We start from the raw sequence: 16,384 nt of genomic DNA on the forward strand, positions 1-16,384 counted from the left end.
ACCTTGAAGAATTTGGTATGAAACTGGTTTTTAGTTTGGAAAGTGATCCTAGGCAAAAAGACAACCTGCTTTCAAGAATGAAGCATGACATCATCCGATCAATTAGCCAATGAGTACAGAACTGAACTCGGAAGGTCACTGAATTGTCTTGGGACAAGCCGCTGTTGAGGACAAGAAAAGACAGGTCTATTTTTATCCTGCCACAACACTTCAGTTCCATAGAGAGGTAAATCCTGGTCTCTACCAATCCATTATCAGGAAAAAATATGATGGTTGTGGCTCAAGATAAAAGTGACGGGAATCTCCAGAATAATTCTGAAGTGAGTCTGATCGCTCTAGTCTGATTCATGAGTCCTGGAAAAGGCAGGAGAAGGAAAACGGGAAGGTGTTCCTCATTGTGGGTACAGGCGGTAAAACCTCCATCTCCCTCCCACCTCCCTCATCCCCATCACTTGTCAGGGAGGGAGCTCCTGCACTCGCAATCAGGTACCCCGGATCTACCGTGGGCTCTGAACGTTTTTGGTTTGTTTGGCTTTGGGGATCCTCTGAACACTTTTTCGAAATGCACAGGGCCTCGGCACCAGCATGTCACAGGTGAGGGAATTCAGGTGCAGAGAGGAACAATGACTTGCCGGGTCTCACGGCCCATGGCAGACCTAGAATTCACTCCTGGGCCCGTCGGGCGGTAAAATCGCTCACTATGCACTCAGTTTTCTCCAGATTAAATGGATAAATAGTGACAGGCACCCGGCCTTGCTCCCCGAAACTTGGAAGGGTCAGACGCGGGCCAAGCAGCCGCACGCCCCTCCCCACAGCGCCGGCGGCGAGGGAAACCACTTCCATCAGGTGGAGAAGAGGAGCCTGGATTGCAGCGGCCCCAGCCCAGGAGTCCCACAGTCCTCCGCGCCAGGCACCCCCACCCAGACCCCACCCCAAGTCCCTCGGCCAGCGCGGCCAGGAGGGGAAGGGGGACGCAAAGGAGGGGCGCGTGCACCCCGCCACTCACCTGCCATCCGGGCCGCCGATCGCGCAAGGGTTCGGCACCGGGTTCGGCACCGGGGTCCCCACCCCGCCTCTCCGCTGGGGTGCTTCCTACCCTCAGCCCCGGACCAGGAACCCGCGGGACCCCGGCTTCCGCCCCTGGCTCCCCCGGCGGTCACGTGACCCAAGGGGCGGTGCGTCACGTGACCGCAGGCGGGCAACGGCTGATGACGTTTGAGCCCGCGCTCGGTTAAGGAAGGATTTGGGGGTCCTGTTGTAGGAAGTCGGGGTGCAGCCAGACGGAGCTGGGTGGGACGGCAGGTAAGACAGACGCGCGGGGTGCCGAGGGGGAGGGGCGGGAGGTGTCACCTCCCTCTCGGGGCCTCCGCGGGCCTCCCGGGCTGGGGTCCCCCTCCTTTCCCGCCTCGCGCCGAGGCTGCGGCAGTTTACCTCCTCCTCCGAGACCCCACCCCTCCGCCCTTCAGCCCGAAGGGTGGGGGGAAGGTCACGCGTTCTTGACCCCAATGTCTCTGGTGTGAAGGGTCTTTAAACCAGGGCGGTGGGCAGGTCGTTCTGACAGTCGCGGCGCTTCAGGTTCCTTTTCGGTCCGGCCAGTGTGCGAGGACCCTAGAGGATGGGATGAAGCGCCGGTGCCTGGCGCTCCGCAGGGGCCGAGCCGCGGGGCTGCTGCTGGGACTTCTCCAGGCTCCCTGGTCGCTGTCTGTGGGAGCTGTCAGGTGCTGCTCCCAGGGCGGAGGAGTGGCGGGCGTGGGAGCAAGTAGTTGTGATGAGTTTGAGAGAGAGAGAAAGAGAGAGAGAGAGAGAGAGAGAGAGAGAGAGAGAGAGAGAGAGAGACAGAGAGAGAGAGAGAGAGAACATGATAGAGGGAACAGGCTTGCATGGAAAAGGGAAGGCTTTAAAAAGAAACACGTATCCTTGCATCCTGACATATAGCTCTGCTTAAACTTGTACAGGCCATGGATTTAAAGGAGGCAGCACATTGTAAGTTGTTTTTCTGTGCCTACCACTGAGCTGTACAGGAGGGAACAGTAGAAAGTTTTTATGTGTTTTTTTTAATCCTCACCGGAGGATATGTTTTTATTTATTTTTGTGTGTTTTTTAAGAGAAAAAGGGAGGGAGGGAGGGGAGAGAGAGAGAGAGAGAGAGAGACAGACAGACAGACAGACATTGATCGGTTGCCTCCCCTACACACCCGGATGGGGATTGAACCCAAAACCTAGGTATGTGCCCTGAACAGGAATTGAACCACAACCTTTTGGGGACTCCGATCCAAGCAACTGAGCCACCCGTCCAGGGCAAGCAGTGTTTTTACATTAGCTAATAATTGGTCCTGTCTACAGAGAATCTTATAGACCTGCTAGGGTCTGAATGTTTGTGTCCCCCTCCCCCATTCATATGTTGAAATCCTAATGCCAGTGTTATTTTATTAGATGGGGCCTGTGGGGGGTGCTTAGGACTAGAGGTCGGGGCACATGGGTGGACTTAATGACTTTATAAAAGAGGCTCCGGAGAGTTCCCTTGTCCCTTCTATGGTGACAAAGAGGTAGAAGGCATGGGCTATGAACCAGGGAGAGGGCTGTCACCAGAACTTGCTGTCACCCTGATATTGGACTTCCAGGTCTCCAGAACTGTGAGAAATAAAATGTCTGTTGTTTATAAGCTACCCCGTCTGGTATTTTGTTATAGCAGGTGGAATAGCCTGAGTAAGACAAGGCCTGTTAGGGGAGGCCAAATAACATGCTGGGGAAAAACTCAGGAAATGTGTAACCTTACTTAAACTTTCTCGGAGACCATAGGAACAGGGACCAAAAGGATGGCTGTTACCTGGGGAAGGCGCCAAGAGGAGGTTGATTTAAAGCAGGGTTTCTCAACCAGTGCACTGTTGACACCGGGGCCAACAATCCTTTCTTTTGGGGCCTGTGCTGTGACATATACTTAGCTGTACTTCATGGGAAGAATGGAAAAGTGTGTCTACTCCATTTTTTCTGCTCCATCCACTCTCTGTGCTTCCCAGTCTGAATCTTTTCCTTTGAATTATTCCAGAATCACAGAAGAAAGTTTTCCCTAGCTCTCTGCAAGTATAAAGTTTTATTGGAGTAATGTGGATTTTGCCTTCACATGAAAGGATAGCTACCATGTGGTAGACACTTTTCCATTTATCCTGAATTGCATTAATCCATATATATATATTTTGCATCTTAGTCAGCTTGGGCTGCTATTTAAAAAAACCATAAGCTGGTAACTTAAACAACAGGAAATTATTTCTTACAGTCTTTGGAGACAAATGCTGGCATGGTTGGATACTGGTGAGGGCTCACTTTCTGGCTTGCAGCCAGCCCCCTTCCCCCTTGTTGCTGTGTCGTTAATTGTGAGGAGGAGGAGGAGGACGAGGAGCAGAGAGAATGAGAATGCACCCTAGTGTCTCTTCCTCTTCTAATAGGGACACCCATCTTATCATGAAGGTTCTATCCTCATGACCCCATCTAAACCTGATTATCTCCCAAAGGCTTCATCTCCAAATAGGGGAGACACATTATCTCAATGTTCTCCATACATGTTTGGTCCTAAGAATCATCTGGGGGACTTCATAAAAACACAGTTTCCTCAGTGTCTCCACTAGACTCTGATTCAATGGATCTGAGATAGTATCCATAATTCTGTAATTTTACTTATGTATTTCAGCTGATTCTTAAGATCAGAGAAGTTTGAGAAAACTGCAAAATTTAATTTATCCTTAATAATGCTATGAGATAGATGTGGTTTTCTGCTTTTACACAGAAGCAAGGTGCAGATAGAGAAGATAAGAAACTTAACCAGGGCATAGACAGGATGGAAGTCCCAGGCCTCTGTGTACACTGTCTATTCTCTTAAGCACTACTTTGTATTGCCCTTCACAGTGTTACAATGATGAAGTTGATGGTAATATCTGTCCCCATGTTAAAAGATTTATGTGCTGGGGATTGTTCTGAGTGCTTTATTATATATCTATATCTATATCATCTATATCTATATCTATATCTATATCTATATCTATATCTATATCTATATCTATGAACAAACTCATAGGCACTGGATCATCCTTATTTTACAGAGAGTTAAGGTGTAGCATTGAGAGGTTAAATAGTTTGCCTAAAGTCATTCAGCTACTTAAGTAGTCAAATCAGTCTTTGAACTCCAGTAGTCTGGCTCTTGAAGCTACATGCTTAATCCCTGCTCTGTATTGCCTCCATATTCTGCTCCATAAGGCAGCTAATGTTTATTTTAATCTAACCATGATTCATGTTATCTGTAAGTAAAATTGATATTCCAGGAAGATGTGTCCTACTTATACTGTGGCTTTACCCCCTAGTTCATATATGTAACATGCTTTGAAAATCATGTCTCTAGAACAGTGCTGCCCAATGCAGCAGCCACTAGACACATGTGGCTTTTTAAAGATACATTGATTAAAATTAAACACAATTAAAAACTCAGTTCCTCAGTCACACTGACCACATTTGAGGTAATGGATAGCCACACATGTACCTAGTGGCTACCATATTGGACAGTGCAGAGCCTCGACCATTTTTGTCACGTCTGAAAGTTCCTTTTGGATAATGCTGCTCTAGATCATGTAGACTTAACACAAGAATCAGACTAGGAAACTGAATACTTGAACCATCTCATTTGATCCCAGCAAGATTGTATTTTTTGAGTAACAGTAGTATGACAGGTAAACCCCCAAATCTAAGTGGCTTTGCACAGTTGGAGTTTTTGTTTCTTTCATGCATTGAGCCTGATTAGTGGGGCAGTTTTCCTCCAAACAGTGATGTCGGGTCCTGGGCTTCTTCCATATTCTCCATCTTCAATATAGAGCTTCCAAGGTCACTGCTTGCCTGTTTCAAGCTATCAACATGGGAAGGAGTGTGGAGAAAGTGTGTTTTTTATGGACTGGGCCTGCGTATGGCTCATACATCATTGCCTTGAATTCAGTCATATGACCACACCCAACTGCAAGGAAGGCTGCAAACTATGGTCAAGCTATGTGACCAAGTTGAAGAGAAATGGGATTGGTGGGCACCAAGCTACTATCTAAAGATATTTTTCAGTATGACGTTTATTATCTCACTAGAGGCCCGATGCACGAAATTCGTGCAAGAGTAGGTCTCCGCAGCCTCTGTGGCTGCCTCAGCTCTCCCAACCCTGGCTTTGTCCGGAAGGGTGTCCAGATGGTTGGTCCACTGTTCAGCCATTTGGTTGATTTGCAAATTACTCTTTTATTATAAACTAGAGGCCTGGTGCACAAAATTGGTGCACTGGAGTGGGGGTGTCCCTCAGCCCAGCCTGCACCCTCTCCAATCTGGGACCTCTCCGGGAATGTCCGACTGCCGGACATCCCTCTCACAATCTTGGACTGCTGGCTCCTAACCGCTTGCCTGCCTGCCTGCCTGATTAACACCTAACTGCTCCCCTGCCAGCCCAATTGCCCCCAACTGCCCTCCCCTGCTGGCCTGGTCACCCCAACTGCCCTCCCCTGCCGGCCTGATCTTGCCCCCAACTGCCCTCCCCTGCTGGCCTGGTCACCCCCAACTGCCCTCCCATACCGGCCTGGTCGCCCCCAACTGCCCTCCCCTGCTGGCCTGATCTCACCCCCAATTGCCCTCCCCTGCCGGCCTGATCTTGCCCCCAACTGCCCTCCCCTGCTGGCCTGATGGTCCCCAACTGCCCTCCCCTGCCAGCCTGGTCGCCCCCAACTGCCCTCCCCTGCCAGTCTGATCGCCCCCAACTGGTCCCCCCAACTGCCCTCCCCTGCCGGCCTGATGGCCCCCAACTTCCCTAACCTGCAGGCCTGGTTCCCCCCAACTGCCTTCCCTGCCAGCCTGATCTCGCCCCCAACTGCTCTCCCCTGCCGGCTTGATCGCCCCCAACTACCATTCCCTGCCAGCCTGATGGCCCCTAACTGCCTCTGCCTGCCTGATCACCCCTAACTGCCCTCCCCTGCTGGCCTGATCTCGCCCCCAACTGCCCTCCTCTGCCGGCCAATTTGGTTCTGATTGGTTGGTTTCTATGCCAGTCAGTGTCAAAAGCTCTGCCTCCTAAGCAGCCATTGGCTCCTCACACTTCACCCAAATTTGGTTCTGATTGGTCAGTTTCTGTGCCAGTCAGTGTCTCTGGGCCTATCAACAGGGCCTGATCAGAATGGCGGGGCTGATCAACAGCCCCTGTGGAGGCCTGGAGAGAAATGGAGGCGTGGCTGCTGGCCAGGTCAGGAAAGAAAGAGAGAGGCAAGTGCTGATCAACAGTTGCCACAGAGGCTACGGATCAGACCCTGCTTCTCTCTTCAGGCCTCTCTCTCGGCCTGATTTGCAGCCCCCTCAGCAGTCAGTGCTGGGTCACTGTGCCTGCAGCCGTAGCAGTCAGTGCTGGGTTGTCAGAGCAACCCAGCGCTGACTGCAGGACTGACTTCTGGTTGGTCGAGCCACTGGTCGTTATGGATGTGATGGACCCAGGGTTTTTATATATTAGGATATATGATGATCCATGAGGACTTGATTGCCATGGACAGATTATTTTCCAGGAATTACTGGTGTACTTTTTCTTTATGGAGAAAGAGAATTCTGAAACTTTCACTTACAAACATTTAAAAAAATTTTTTTTATTTAAATCTTTATTGTTTAGATTATTACAATTGTTCCTCTATTTTCCCCTCATAGCTCCCCTCCACCCAGTTCCCACCCCACCTTCTGCCCTTACCCCCCCCAACCACTGTCCTCATACATAGGTATACGATTTTTGTCCAGTCTCTTCTCACCCCCCCACACCACTTTCCCCCTGAGTATTGTCAGTCCACTCCCTTTCTATGCCCCTGATTCTAGTATATTCACCAGTTTATTCTGTTCATCAGATTTTTTATTCACTTGATTTTTAGATTCACTTATTGATAGATATGTATTTGTTGTTCATAATTTTTATCTTTACCTTTTTCTTCTTCTTCCTCTTCTTAAAGAATACCTTTCAGCATCCTACCTAATAATAGACAAATATGCAAATTGACCGCACCTTCGCTACACCCAAGCCACGCCCACCAGTCAAGCCACGCCCATCAACCAATCAGGACGAGTATGCAAATTACCCAACCAAGATGGTGGCTAATTTGCATTTCAAGACAGCATAGAAAGAAGCCAAGAGCTGCAGAAGGGAGCAAAGCTGCGGAGAAGCAAGCAAGCCGGGGGGAGGAGAAGGGAGGAGCGGAGGCGGGGCTGGGGGAGAAGGAAGGAGAGCAGGTGGCTGGCCGAGAAGGCGGGGCCGGGGGAGAAGGGAGGAGCGGAGGCGGGGCCGGGGGAGAAGGAAGGATAGCAGGCAGGCTGGCGTAGAAGGCGGGGCGGGGGAGAAGGGAGGAGCGCAGGCATGGCCGGGGGAGAAGGGAAAAGCAGGCTGGCTGTTGGAGAAGGCGGGGTGGGGGAGAAGAGAGGAGAGTAGGCAGGGCGGGGTCGAGTGCAGCAGGAAACCCTATTGCAGGATTTTTCCTGCAATGGGAACGCTAGTTTCATATAATACTGGTTTGGTGGTGATGAACTCCTTTAGCTTTTTCTTATCTGTGAAGCTCTTTATCTGACCTTCAATTGTGAATGATAGCTTTGCTGGGTAGAGTAATCTTGGTTGTAAGTTCTTGCTATTCATCACGTTGATTATTTCTTGCCACTCCCATCTGGCCTGCATAGTTTCTGTTGAGAAACCAGCTGACAATCGTATGGGTGCTTCCTTGTAGGTAACTAACTGTTTTTCTCTTGCTGCTTTTAATATTCTCTCTTTGTCTTTTGCTCTTGGCATTTTAATTATGATGTGTCTTGGTGTGGTCCTCCTTGGATTCCTTTTGTTTGGGGTTCTGTACACTTCCTGGACTTGTAAGTCTATTTCTTTCACCAGGTGGGGGAAGTTTTCGGTCATTATTTCTTCAAATAGATTTTCAGTATCTTGCTCTCTTCTTCTGGCACCCCCATAATTCAGATGTTGGTATGCTTGAGGTTGTCCCAGAGGCTCCTTACACTATCTTCAAATTTTTGGATTCTTTTTCTTTTTGCTTTTCTGGTTGAGTGTTTTTTGCTTCTTTTTATTTCAAATCTTTCACTTGCTTCTTGCGGTCCTCTAGTCTACTATTAGGTCTCTGTATAATATTTTTTATTTCAGTCAGTGTATGTTTAATTTCTAGTTGGTCCTTTTTCATATCCTCGAGGGTCTGGCTAAATTTATTGGCCTTTTCTAGGAAATTCTTGAAAAAACTTATAACCGTGGTTTTGAACTCTATATCCAACCGTTTGCTTTCCTCCATTTCTTTCATTTGTGATCTGTTTCTTTGTCTCCATATTTTCACTGCTTCCCTGAGTTGGTAGAGTAGCTTTGAGTGCTAGGTGTCCTATAGGGCACAGTGGCTCAGCCTCCCCAGTTACCTGAGGTGGACACTCTTGGTGCACCTCTTTATGGACTGTGTGCACAGCCTTGTTGTAGTTAAGTCTTGATTGTTGTTGGTATCACTGGGAGGAATTGACCTCCAGGCCAATTGGCTGTGAGGATCAGCTGTGTCTACTCTGGGAGAACTTCTGTGCTGGAGACACCCTTATGAGACAAGACTTGCAAAATTGCAAAAGCCTCTGTGCTCAGCTTGGATGGGGCGGAGTCTCAGGGCGGAGCAGACTGCCTTGGCTTCCCATCAGCCCTGCCTTATGAGGCCCCTGGGTCTCAGTGTCCCTCGGTAATCGCTGCAAGCACCTCTGAGAGAAACCGCCCTTGAGTTTCGCCCGCTGCCAGAGAGTCCTGTTTCTTCCCGAATGAGTCTGGGTTCCCAAAGTCTCGCCCGGAACTGGAGTTCAGCGTAGTCGGGAGTTTCCGTCTCCCTCCCGCTTGAGAAAGCCAGCCACGCACTCAGCAGTCAATCCTCTCTGCCCGCGTGTGCCTCCGGACCTCTGCCTTCTGCAGCTCCCCTGAGTCTCAGTGTTCTTTTCTCTTTTCCTGACAGTCCAGATTCCCTCCGTATGAGTCTGGGTCCCCAGGGTCTTGCCTGGAACTGGAGTTCAGCACAGTCGGGAGCTTCCGTCTCCCTCCTGCTTGAGAAAGCCAGCCACGCACTCAGCCGCCAGTCCTCTCAGCACGCATCTCTGTACCTCAGCCTTTTGCAGCTCCTCTGAGTCTCAATGTGTTTTTCTCTTTCCTTCTAGTTGTAGAATTTCCACTCAGCCAGCCTTCCTGTGGTTCTGGATGATGTCTGTTTTGTCTTTTAGTTGTAGTTTTGAAATTGTTTTGCGAGGCAGCAGTTTAGGTGTTTACCTATGCTGCCATCTTGGTTTCTCCAAAAACATTTTTTTTATTGAATTTATTGGGGTGACATGGTTAATAAAAGTATATAGGTTTCAATATACACTTCTATAATACGTTGTCTTATATTGCATTGTGTGTTCACCACCCCAAGTCATCTTCTTCTGTCACCATTTATTTGACCCATTTTACCCTCTTCTACCCTTCACCCCCCCTTCCCTCTGGAATTCTCTGGTTGTCTATGTCTGAGTTTTTGTTTGTCTGATTTGTTCATTTGTTGCTCACAATTTTATATGCCACATAAGAGTGAAATCATATGGTTATTTGTCTTTTTGACTTTGCTTAGCATGATGTTCACAAGTTCTATTCATGTTGCAAATTATGGTATTTCACTTTTTCTTATGGCTGAGTAGTTAGTATTTCATTGTATATATGTACCACATCTTCTTTATCCAATCATGTGTTGAAGGATACATTGATTGTATACATGACTTAGCCACTGTGAATAATGCTGCAATAGGGGTACACATGTCTTTATGAATAAACTAGTAGCCCATTTGCAGGAAAATCCTGCAAGCGGCTGTTGCGGCTGCGTGCGCTGCCGCTGCGGCTGCCTTTACAGCCACCGCTCCTGCACCCACTCGCCACTGCCGCCCACCCCCCTCTGCCCCGTTCCACCCCACTCCGCCCCGCCCGGGCTTTCCCTCTGGCAGCCACCTTGCTTTCCGCTTTTCCTCTCTCTTCCTTCTAAGTTGTCTTCAGTCTTCACTCCTCCCTCTCTCAGCATATGCAAATTAGCTGCCATCTTTGTTGGGTAATTTGCATACTCGCCCTGATTGGCTGGTGGGTGTGGCTTTGGTGGGTGGGCGTGGCTTGGGCGTAGCGAAGGTGCAGTCAATTTGCATATTACTATTTTATTAGGTAGGATGCTTTCTGGGTCATAGAGTAATAGCTCTGTTCTTAATTTTTTGAGGAACCTCCATATTGTTTTGCATAGTGGCTGTATCAATTTATATTCCCACCAGCAGTGAATGAGGGTTCCTTTTTCTCCACAACGTCTCAGACATTTTTATTTATTGTGTTGTTGATAATAGCCATTCTAACAGTAATCAAGGGGTAGCTTATTGTGGTTTTGATTTGCATTTCTCTAATAGCTAGTGAATATATCAGCCATTTGTATGATTGTCAAGATGCTCATAGCCAAATCTGTATTACAAATATAATACTGTGTAGAATTCTAAAGAATCCTAAAGCCTACATGATTGCATTCTAATTTTCTCACATACTTGGTTTTCTCTTTAGTCTGTTTTTTTTATTCTGATTTTTATGAATTTATTGTGTGTGTTTGTGTTTATATTGTATAAGCTGTCTCAACTTATTTGTTGCAATAAAGTGAGATTTTAAATAACACTGTCTTTCACTAAAATGCAAATATTCAAAAATCATCATTGGTAATTTATGATCATATATTCTCTCTCTTTTGGTGTAAAATATTAATACCACAGAAAGTTCCAGAAAATGACATAACAGGAACCCTTGTTTTGTGATTTGGATTTTAGCATGTGTAACATTTTGCCCTTAAGTCTTGATTTTTAAGATAAATTAAAAAAAAAATGGATAAAGCTATTTTTCTTTATAAATTTTAGAAATTCTTTATAAAAGCTCATAAATTGTATTTCATTGTGTTTGAAAACTTAGGTAAAAATTCAAGATGCCTGGGCGTTCCAGTTCAAATTCAGGTTCAACTGGTTTTATATCCTTCAGCGGTATAGAATCTGCTCTCTCCTCCTTAAAAAACTTCCAAACCTGCATCAACACTGGAATGGACACAGCTTCTAGTGTTGCTTTCGATCTTGTGGAAACTCAGAGTGAGTAGTCATAATTAAAATGTATTTCTTTTGTGTCTACTTTGAGGTAACTTGTGTGGGGGCATTATGCTATGGATGCTAGATATTGCTCACTTCATGTGTATCCTTGGGACAATCATTTAATCCCTCTGGGCACCTCTTCTTTCATCTTGTTCTGTATGTCATATAGCGATGTGCTGATATGAAATGAGATTGACTCATTCATGTGTGTTCAAGCCGTTATGTGCCACTAAGAACTGCACTAGAAATTCATGGGCTAAAATATTCACAGCACATTATCCTGAGATGTTAAGGATGGTAAACTGACTCATAGTCGTGCATTCTCTCCTTTGTTTGTTGCCTGCGAGACACATGGCTGATTATACAGATAGCATGAAAGGGTTGTTGAGTCAAGAAGCAAATTGTTCGAGATAGGAGATGTTCAAGAAACGAGGTTTGACTGTATTTTGATCACGTTATAGACAGACTAAGCTTATGCTAGAGGTACTACTGCCAAAGGAAGGCCTCTACAAAGGAGAACAGCTTTGTTGGACTTGACCAACATTTTTGGATCAGAATATCTAGAAAGATGTTATTTGCTTTCTTTGAATTACAGTTGTTTTTATCTATATACGGAGGCAAGGGATCAATACTATCTTTTGTATCTTTTTGTTTTTAATATCATTGGTTTTTGTAATTTGATTGTGATGTGCTCTGGTATGATTTTCTTTGTTTATTCTGTCTAGTGTTCTTTGAACTTTATGGATATGTGGGTTTACAGTTCTGATCAAATTTGGGAAAATTTCTGCTGCTATTTCTTTAAATATTGTTCCTTTTTACCCCCTCTCTATCTGGGACTCTAATTACAAGTCTGAGGCTCAGTTGGTTTTTTCCCCCAGCCCTTTTTCTCTCTGACACTAATTTAAAAAGTTTGTATTTCTATGTCTTCAAGTTCACTATTCTTGTTTTCTGCAGTGTCTAATCTGCTGTTAAGTCTATTCAGTGAATTTTTAATTTCAGGGGGTGGATTTTTCAGCTGTAGACGACATAAGAAAGAATTAAATGGAATCTTATTTCTGAAAGATTTGGAGTGGGCCAGAGTCGTGCACCTAATGACATGAGGCCATAATGTATCAAAAGATATTTTATTCCCGGCACCTCAGTGCAGGTGGGCTGAGACCGAGAAAGGCATCAGTGAAGAGAACAGGGGGAGAGAGGTTTTTATTAACTTTTGCTGGCTGCAAGCAGCTCTGCTGATGTAAGGGTCCAGTCCATCCTTGGTTCCTCTCATGCCAGGTGTCTTCTGGTTATCTGAGCTATGCTGTGTTCAAGGCTGCAAGCTTTCTGCAAGATATTTGCTAAGCACAATAAGTTTTTCTCTGCCCCGTTTTATTCTCTTTAACCCTTTCAATTTCTATCTTGCATTTATTTCTTCATTATGCTCATGTTTTCTTCTATATTCTTGAATATGTGAAGCATATTTATATAGCTGTTTCAATATCTTTGCTAGTTCTGTCATCTCGATCTATTGCTGCTGCTTAACATGGACATTGTGTGTATTATGTTGTTGAGTGTTTGGATTTTGTTGTCTTCCTTTAAAGAGTTTTGGTGTTTGTTTTGCCAGTAAGTTATTTGTGGATTGGGTTGATCCTTTAAACTTTGTTTACACTAGGGAAGGTCTAGTATAGTTTTACTTTAGGGCTAATTTAGCTTTGTTACATTGGCCTTTCTGGAGTCTCTGTTGGTTGTCTGGAGGGTTCTGTGAGAACTACACTCTGCTGGGTAGAATCTGAATGTCCTTTTTTATCTTTTAAGTTTTTTTTTTTTTTTAAATAAGTTTTTTAGTGATTTTAAAGAGAGGAAGGGAGAGGGAGAGAGAGAAAGAAAAACATGGATGTGAGAGAGAAACATCAACATGTGCCTCCCGTGTGCACCAGCCAGGACTGAACCTGCAGCCTGGCCATGTGCCCTGACAAGGAGTGTCTTCCAGTGCTGTGTGAATTCTGGAATTGTTCACTTCACAGCTCCCAGCTGTTCCTCAGCAGCTTAGGCTTCAGCATCAGGCCCAAGGGATCCCCGTGCAGATTCCTAGGGCACTTTCCCCGAGTAGCTCCCTCCAAGGGCTCTGTCTTGCAAACCCCTGCTGCCTCAGCCTTCCTGAACTCCAGTCTCTGGCTCCGAGGTCCTTTAAGATTTCTGTGCTCTCCTTGCCCACCCTCCCTCCAAACACTCCCCCCTTCCTTTGCAGGGAGGAGGACACTGGCAGGACTTACCTCATTTGTTTCCTTTTTTGCAGGAATCACAGTTCTCCTCCACTGCTTGTCCCATTGTCTGAAAGCATTTGTTTCATATATTTTGTCCAGTTTTCTAGTTTATGGCTGGAGGGCTAGTTCCATACCAGTTATTCATTCCTGGCTGGCAGCAGAATCAGCCGTCATCTTCAGTGGGTGGCCTCTAAAGGTCTTCAGCCTGCCCAGCCTGATTTGCAGTCTATTTTTGGGTATTTGGCTTTGGTATGTAGCTCTGGATAAAAGTCCTAATAAAATCTTAAATCATAAGAGGAGAGAGCTGGAACATAAACCTCCTGTAGAATTGTATCTGTTTATTTTCAGGATTTGCTTCTGAGTGTTTTCACTACAAAGTTCCTTTTTTTTTAAAAGTATATTTTGGTACAAAATACAACATGCTCTATGTAATTTAGAAAGAACTGTAAGCATTGCTTTTTGAAAGATTCATGCTCTAAAGTGGGAGTCAGCCAAGTTTTTCTGTAAGGGATTAGATGGCAAATATTTTCAGCTTTGTGGGTCATGTGGTCTCTGTTGAAGCTCTTACAATTATTTTGAAAATAGTTTTGACTCTGTGGACCTCATAAAAGATTCTCAGGGACCACAGCCCAAGAACCACTGCTTATGAAAGTGAATGGGACTGCACTGAGCAGGCCAGAGATGGCATGAGAAATTTCCAACAGAGAGAATGCCGTGATACACCCCTCCCCCCCCCCCCCCGGAGTAATTCAGCAAGTGCTTATTAAAAGAGCAGGTTTAATGTGACACCAGACTGATGTGTTGTCCAAGGACCCAGAGAGGAGAAAAACTCCTGATATTTCAGGACATTTTGTTACCTGAGAATTGAATTTCTCCGTTGCTAGTGGGAATGGGGTACTTGGGACGCCGCTGGAATGAGCACTTCTGGAGGCCCCCACTAGAGGGTGAAATGTGGTAAAAGGCTTTATTTTTGTGGCTTTACATTCCTCAGGCTCCAAAGTCCCATCTCCCCTAATCCGATCCTGAAAGAGGTCAGCTGGGGCTTTAGCAGAGTTTAAAGCAAAGTCAGCATCCAGAGCTTCGGTTCCTTGGTGAAGCCGAGTCCCGTGTAGCATCAGGCTAGATTCAGCCCACTGTGTGGGTCCCACATGGCCATGAGCCACCTGGGTGAGTGCAGAGCGTGGGATCCCCACAAACCAGGAGTCAGGCACGAGCAGCAAGAAAGCAAGAGAGAGAACTCCCTTTGTTCTGGAGTTTAAATATTAAATCTTCCCGCCTTTGCAGTGGCCACTGACTTGCTCCCAGGTGTGACTGTACCTGCCCACATCTCCCAGACTTTCCTGGGCATGCGATGAAAAGGACTTGATTTGTGTGCTTTGTATCTTGTGCCCACACTGTCAGGAGGCAGACAGTGCAGGGCTGTGCATGTGGAATGCCTGGTTCTCATCCCAGCTCTTCACTTACGGTTTTTGTGACCTTGGGCAAGTTCTATTACCTCTGTTTGCTTTTATTTCTCATTTGTAAAAGGCAATACTATGGGGATGAAATGAGATAATACAAATTATGTAGAGCAGTCCTGGATGCTTAAGTGGTCAGGAAATGTTAGCTATAATTATTTTTGTCATGTTTGCATTTGAGTTGATTACAGTGAATGGATTGGGAGAAATTGAAGTTCAGAAGAACAGGAGGGGAAGTTCATGAACTATAGTCAGAACAGTTCCCTTTTCCTCTTAACCTTACAAGGTGAGGCACACTTTCTGTTGACCTTTTGGATTGTCCAACTTCTTCTTTTTTTTTTTTTAAGAAGGAATGAGCTTTGTTAAAATAGATGGTAGTGATCACTTAGGTATCATTATCTCACTCTGCACTGCAGTTCTCTTGTCACTGTATTATTAAATCACTGGTGAAGGGGATTCTTGCCACCAAGAACTTGAGGGGTTGGATGTGTTCTGTTTTGTTTCCTGTTGGTTGCATATTCCTATACCAGGTGATTGTCCCTACCCATTTTTCTAGCTTATTTGAAATGGTCACTTTTGACTCTTGTTTTACTGAATATGGTGTCTATGCCAGCGGTCGCCAACCTTTCGGACCTCACGGACCACCAGTGGTCCTTGGACCACCAGTTGGCAACCGCTGGTCTAGGCAATTGGACTCTTACTGCCACCATGTCTATTAGTCTTTCTCTAAAATTGTTGATTTTCTACAAGTAGCTTCTTTATTTGACCTAATTGGGAAATGAAATTTGTTACATTAGGAGATTTTTTTCAGATAACTGGAGCTTATTTTTCAGAGTTTTAAATTTATTGTGTACTTTTCTGCTTTCTTTTTAAAAAAAAAACCAATTTAATAGTACATTTATTAAAGCTGAGGACAGTGAAACAAGGAAGGGCCTAGGATAGAAGAAGCAACAGGAGAGAGCCTAGACGGGGTTGCTGTCAGCTCACTGGAAAGTGAGGGGAAAGGGGGCCTTGGAGACAGGTTCAGGGCGTTAGCTGCTGCCCATTGCTCCCCTGGTTGCAAGTCTTGTGGGGTCCTTAGAGTTTAGGAGATGCAGGCCTGTGGGGGGAGGGTAGTGGGGAGGGAAAGGCGCCCTTTTCTGCTTTCTTAAGCCGAATGTACTGACCTAATTTACCAGAATTGTTGTTATTCACATTATCCTTAAGCAATTGAATTTTTGTAACGGTTTGAGTTTAGTTATGTGAATTTGAGAAATGGCCTTTCCCTGAAATGTTAATGTCCCTCAGGGTTGTGTCCTTTCTCTGTGTACCTCTCTGCCAGGGCCTGTCCATGGATGGACTTCAGAGGTTTGCTTAATGCTCTTCTAGGGAAGATGTATATGCTTGAGGATTGAAAGTGTTTTTGTTTTTTTTATCCTCACCCGAGGATATTTTTCCATTGATTTTGTGAGAGAGTGGAAGAGAGAGGGAAAGACAGAAACATCGATGTGAGAGAAACACATCGATAGGTTGCCTCTTGCACACG

General features: G+C 45.8%; 2 protein-coding genes across 6 annotated transcripts in view; one reads left to right on the forward strand and one right to left on the reverse strand.

Moving 5' to 3' along the window:
* The window catches only part of WASHC5 (WASH complex subunit 5), a 49,949-nt gene extending 48,763 nt beyond the window's left edge, over positions 1-1,186 (reverse strand). For 2 of the 4 annotated variants that reach the window (XM_054708431.1, XM_008143273.3), the window contains exon 1: positions 1,007-1,186. The gene's annotated coding sequence lies outside the window, so the exon portion shown is untranslated. Of the gene's footprint in view, positions 1-2; positions 162-1,006 lie in introns of those variants that run through there. The other 2 variants (XM_054708429.1, XM_054708430.1) reach the window with 2 other exon arrangements.
* An 8-nt stretch (positions 1,187-1,194) lies between these two features.
* NSMCE2 (NSE2 (MMS21) homolog, SMC5-SMC6 complex SUMO ligase) overlaps positions 1,195-16,384 on the forward strand; it is a 224,753-nt gene continuing 209,563 nt past the window's right edge. Inside the window, exons 1-2 of one of the 2 annotated variants that reach the window (XM_054708432.1) lie at positions 1,195-1,302; positions 10,990-11,159. In XM_054708432.1, coding sequence (XP_054564407.1) covers positions 11,003-11,159 — 157 coding nt within the window. In that variant the 5' untranslated portion in view covers positions 1,195-1,302; positions 10,990-11,002. The remainder of the gene's footprint in view (positions 1,303-10,989; positions 11,160-16,384) is intronic. The other variant, XM_008143271.3, reaches the window with a different exon arrangement.

This window comes from Eptesicus fuscus, chromosome 19, assembly GCF_027574615.1.
Source record: "Eptesicus fuscus isolate TK198812 chromosome 19, DD_ASM_mEF_20220401, whole genome shotgun sequence".
Lineage (NCBI taxonomy): Eukaryota > Metazoa > Chordata > Mammalia > Chiroptera > Vespertilionidae > Eptesicus > Eptesicus fuscus.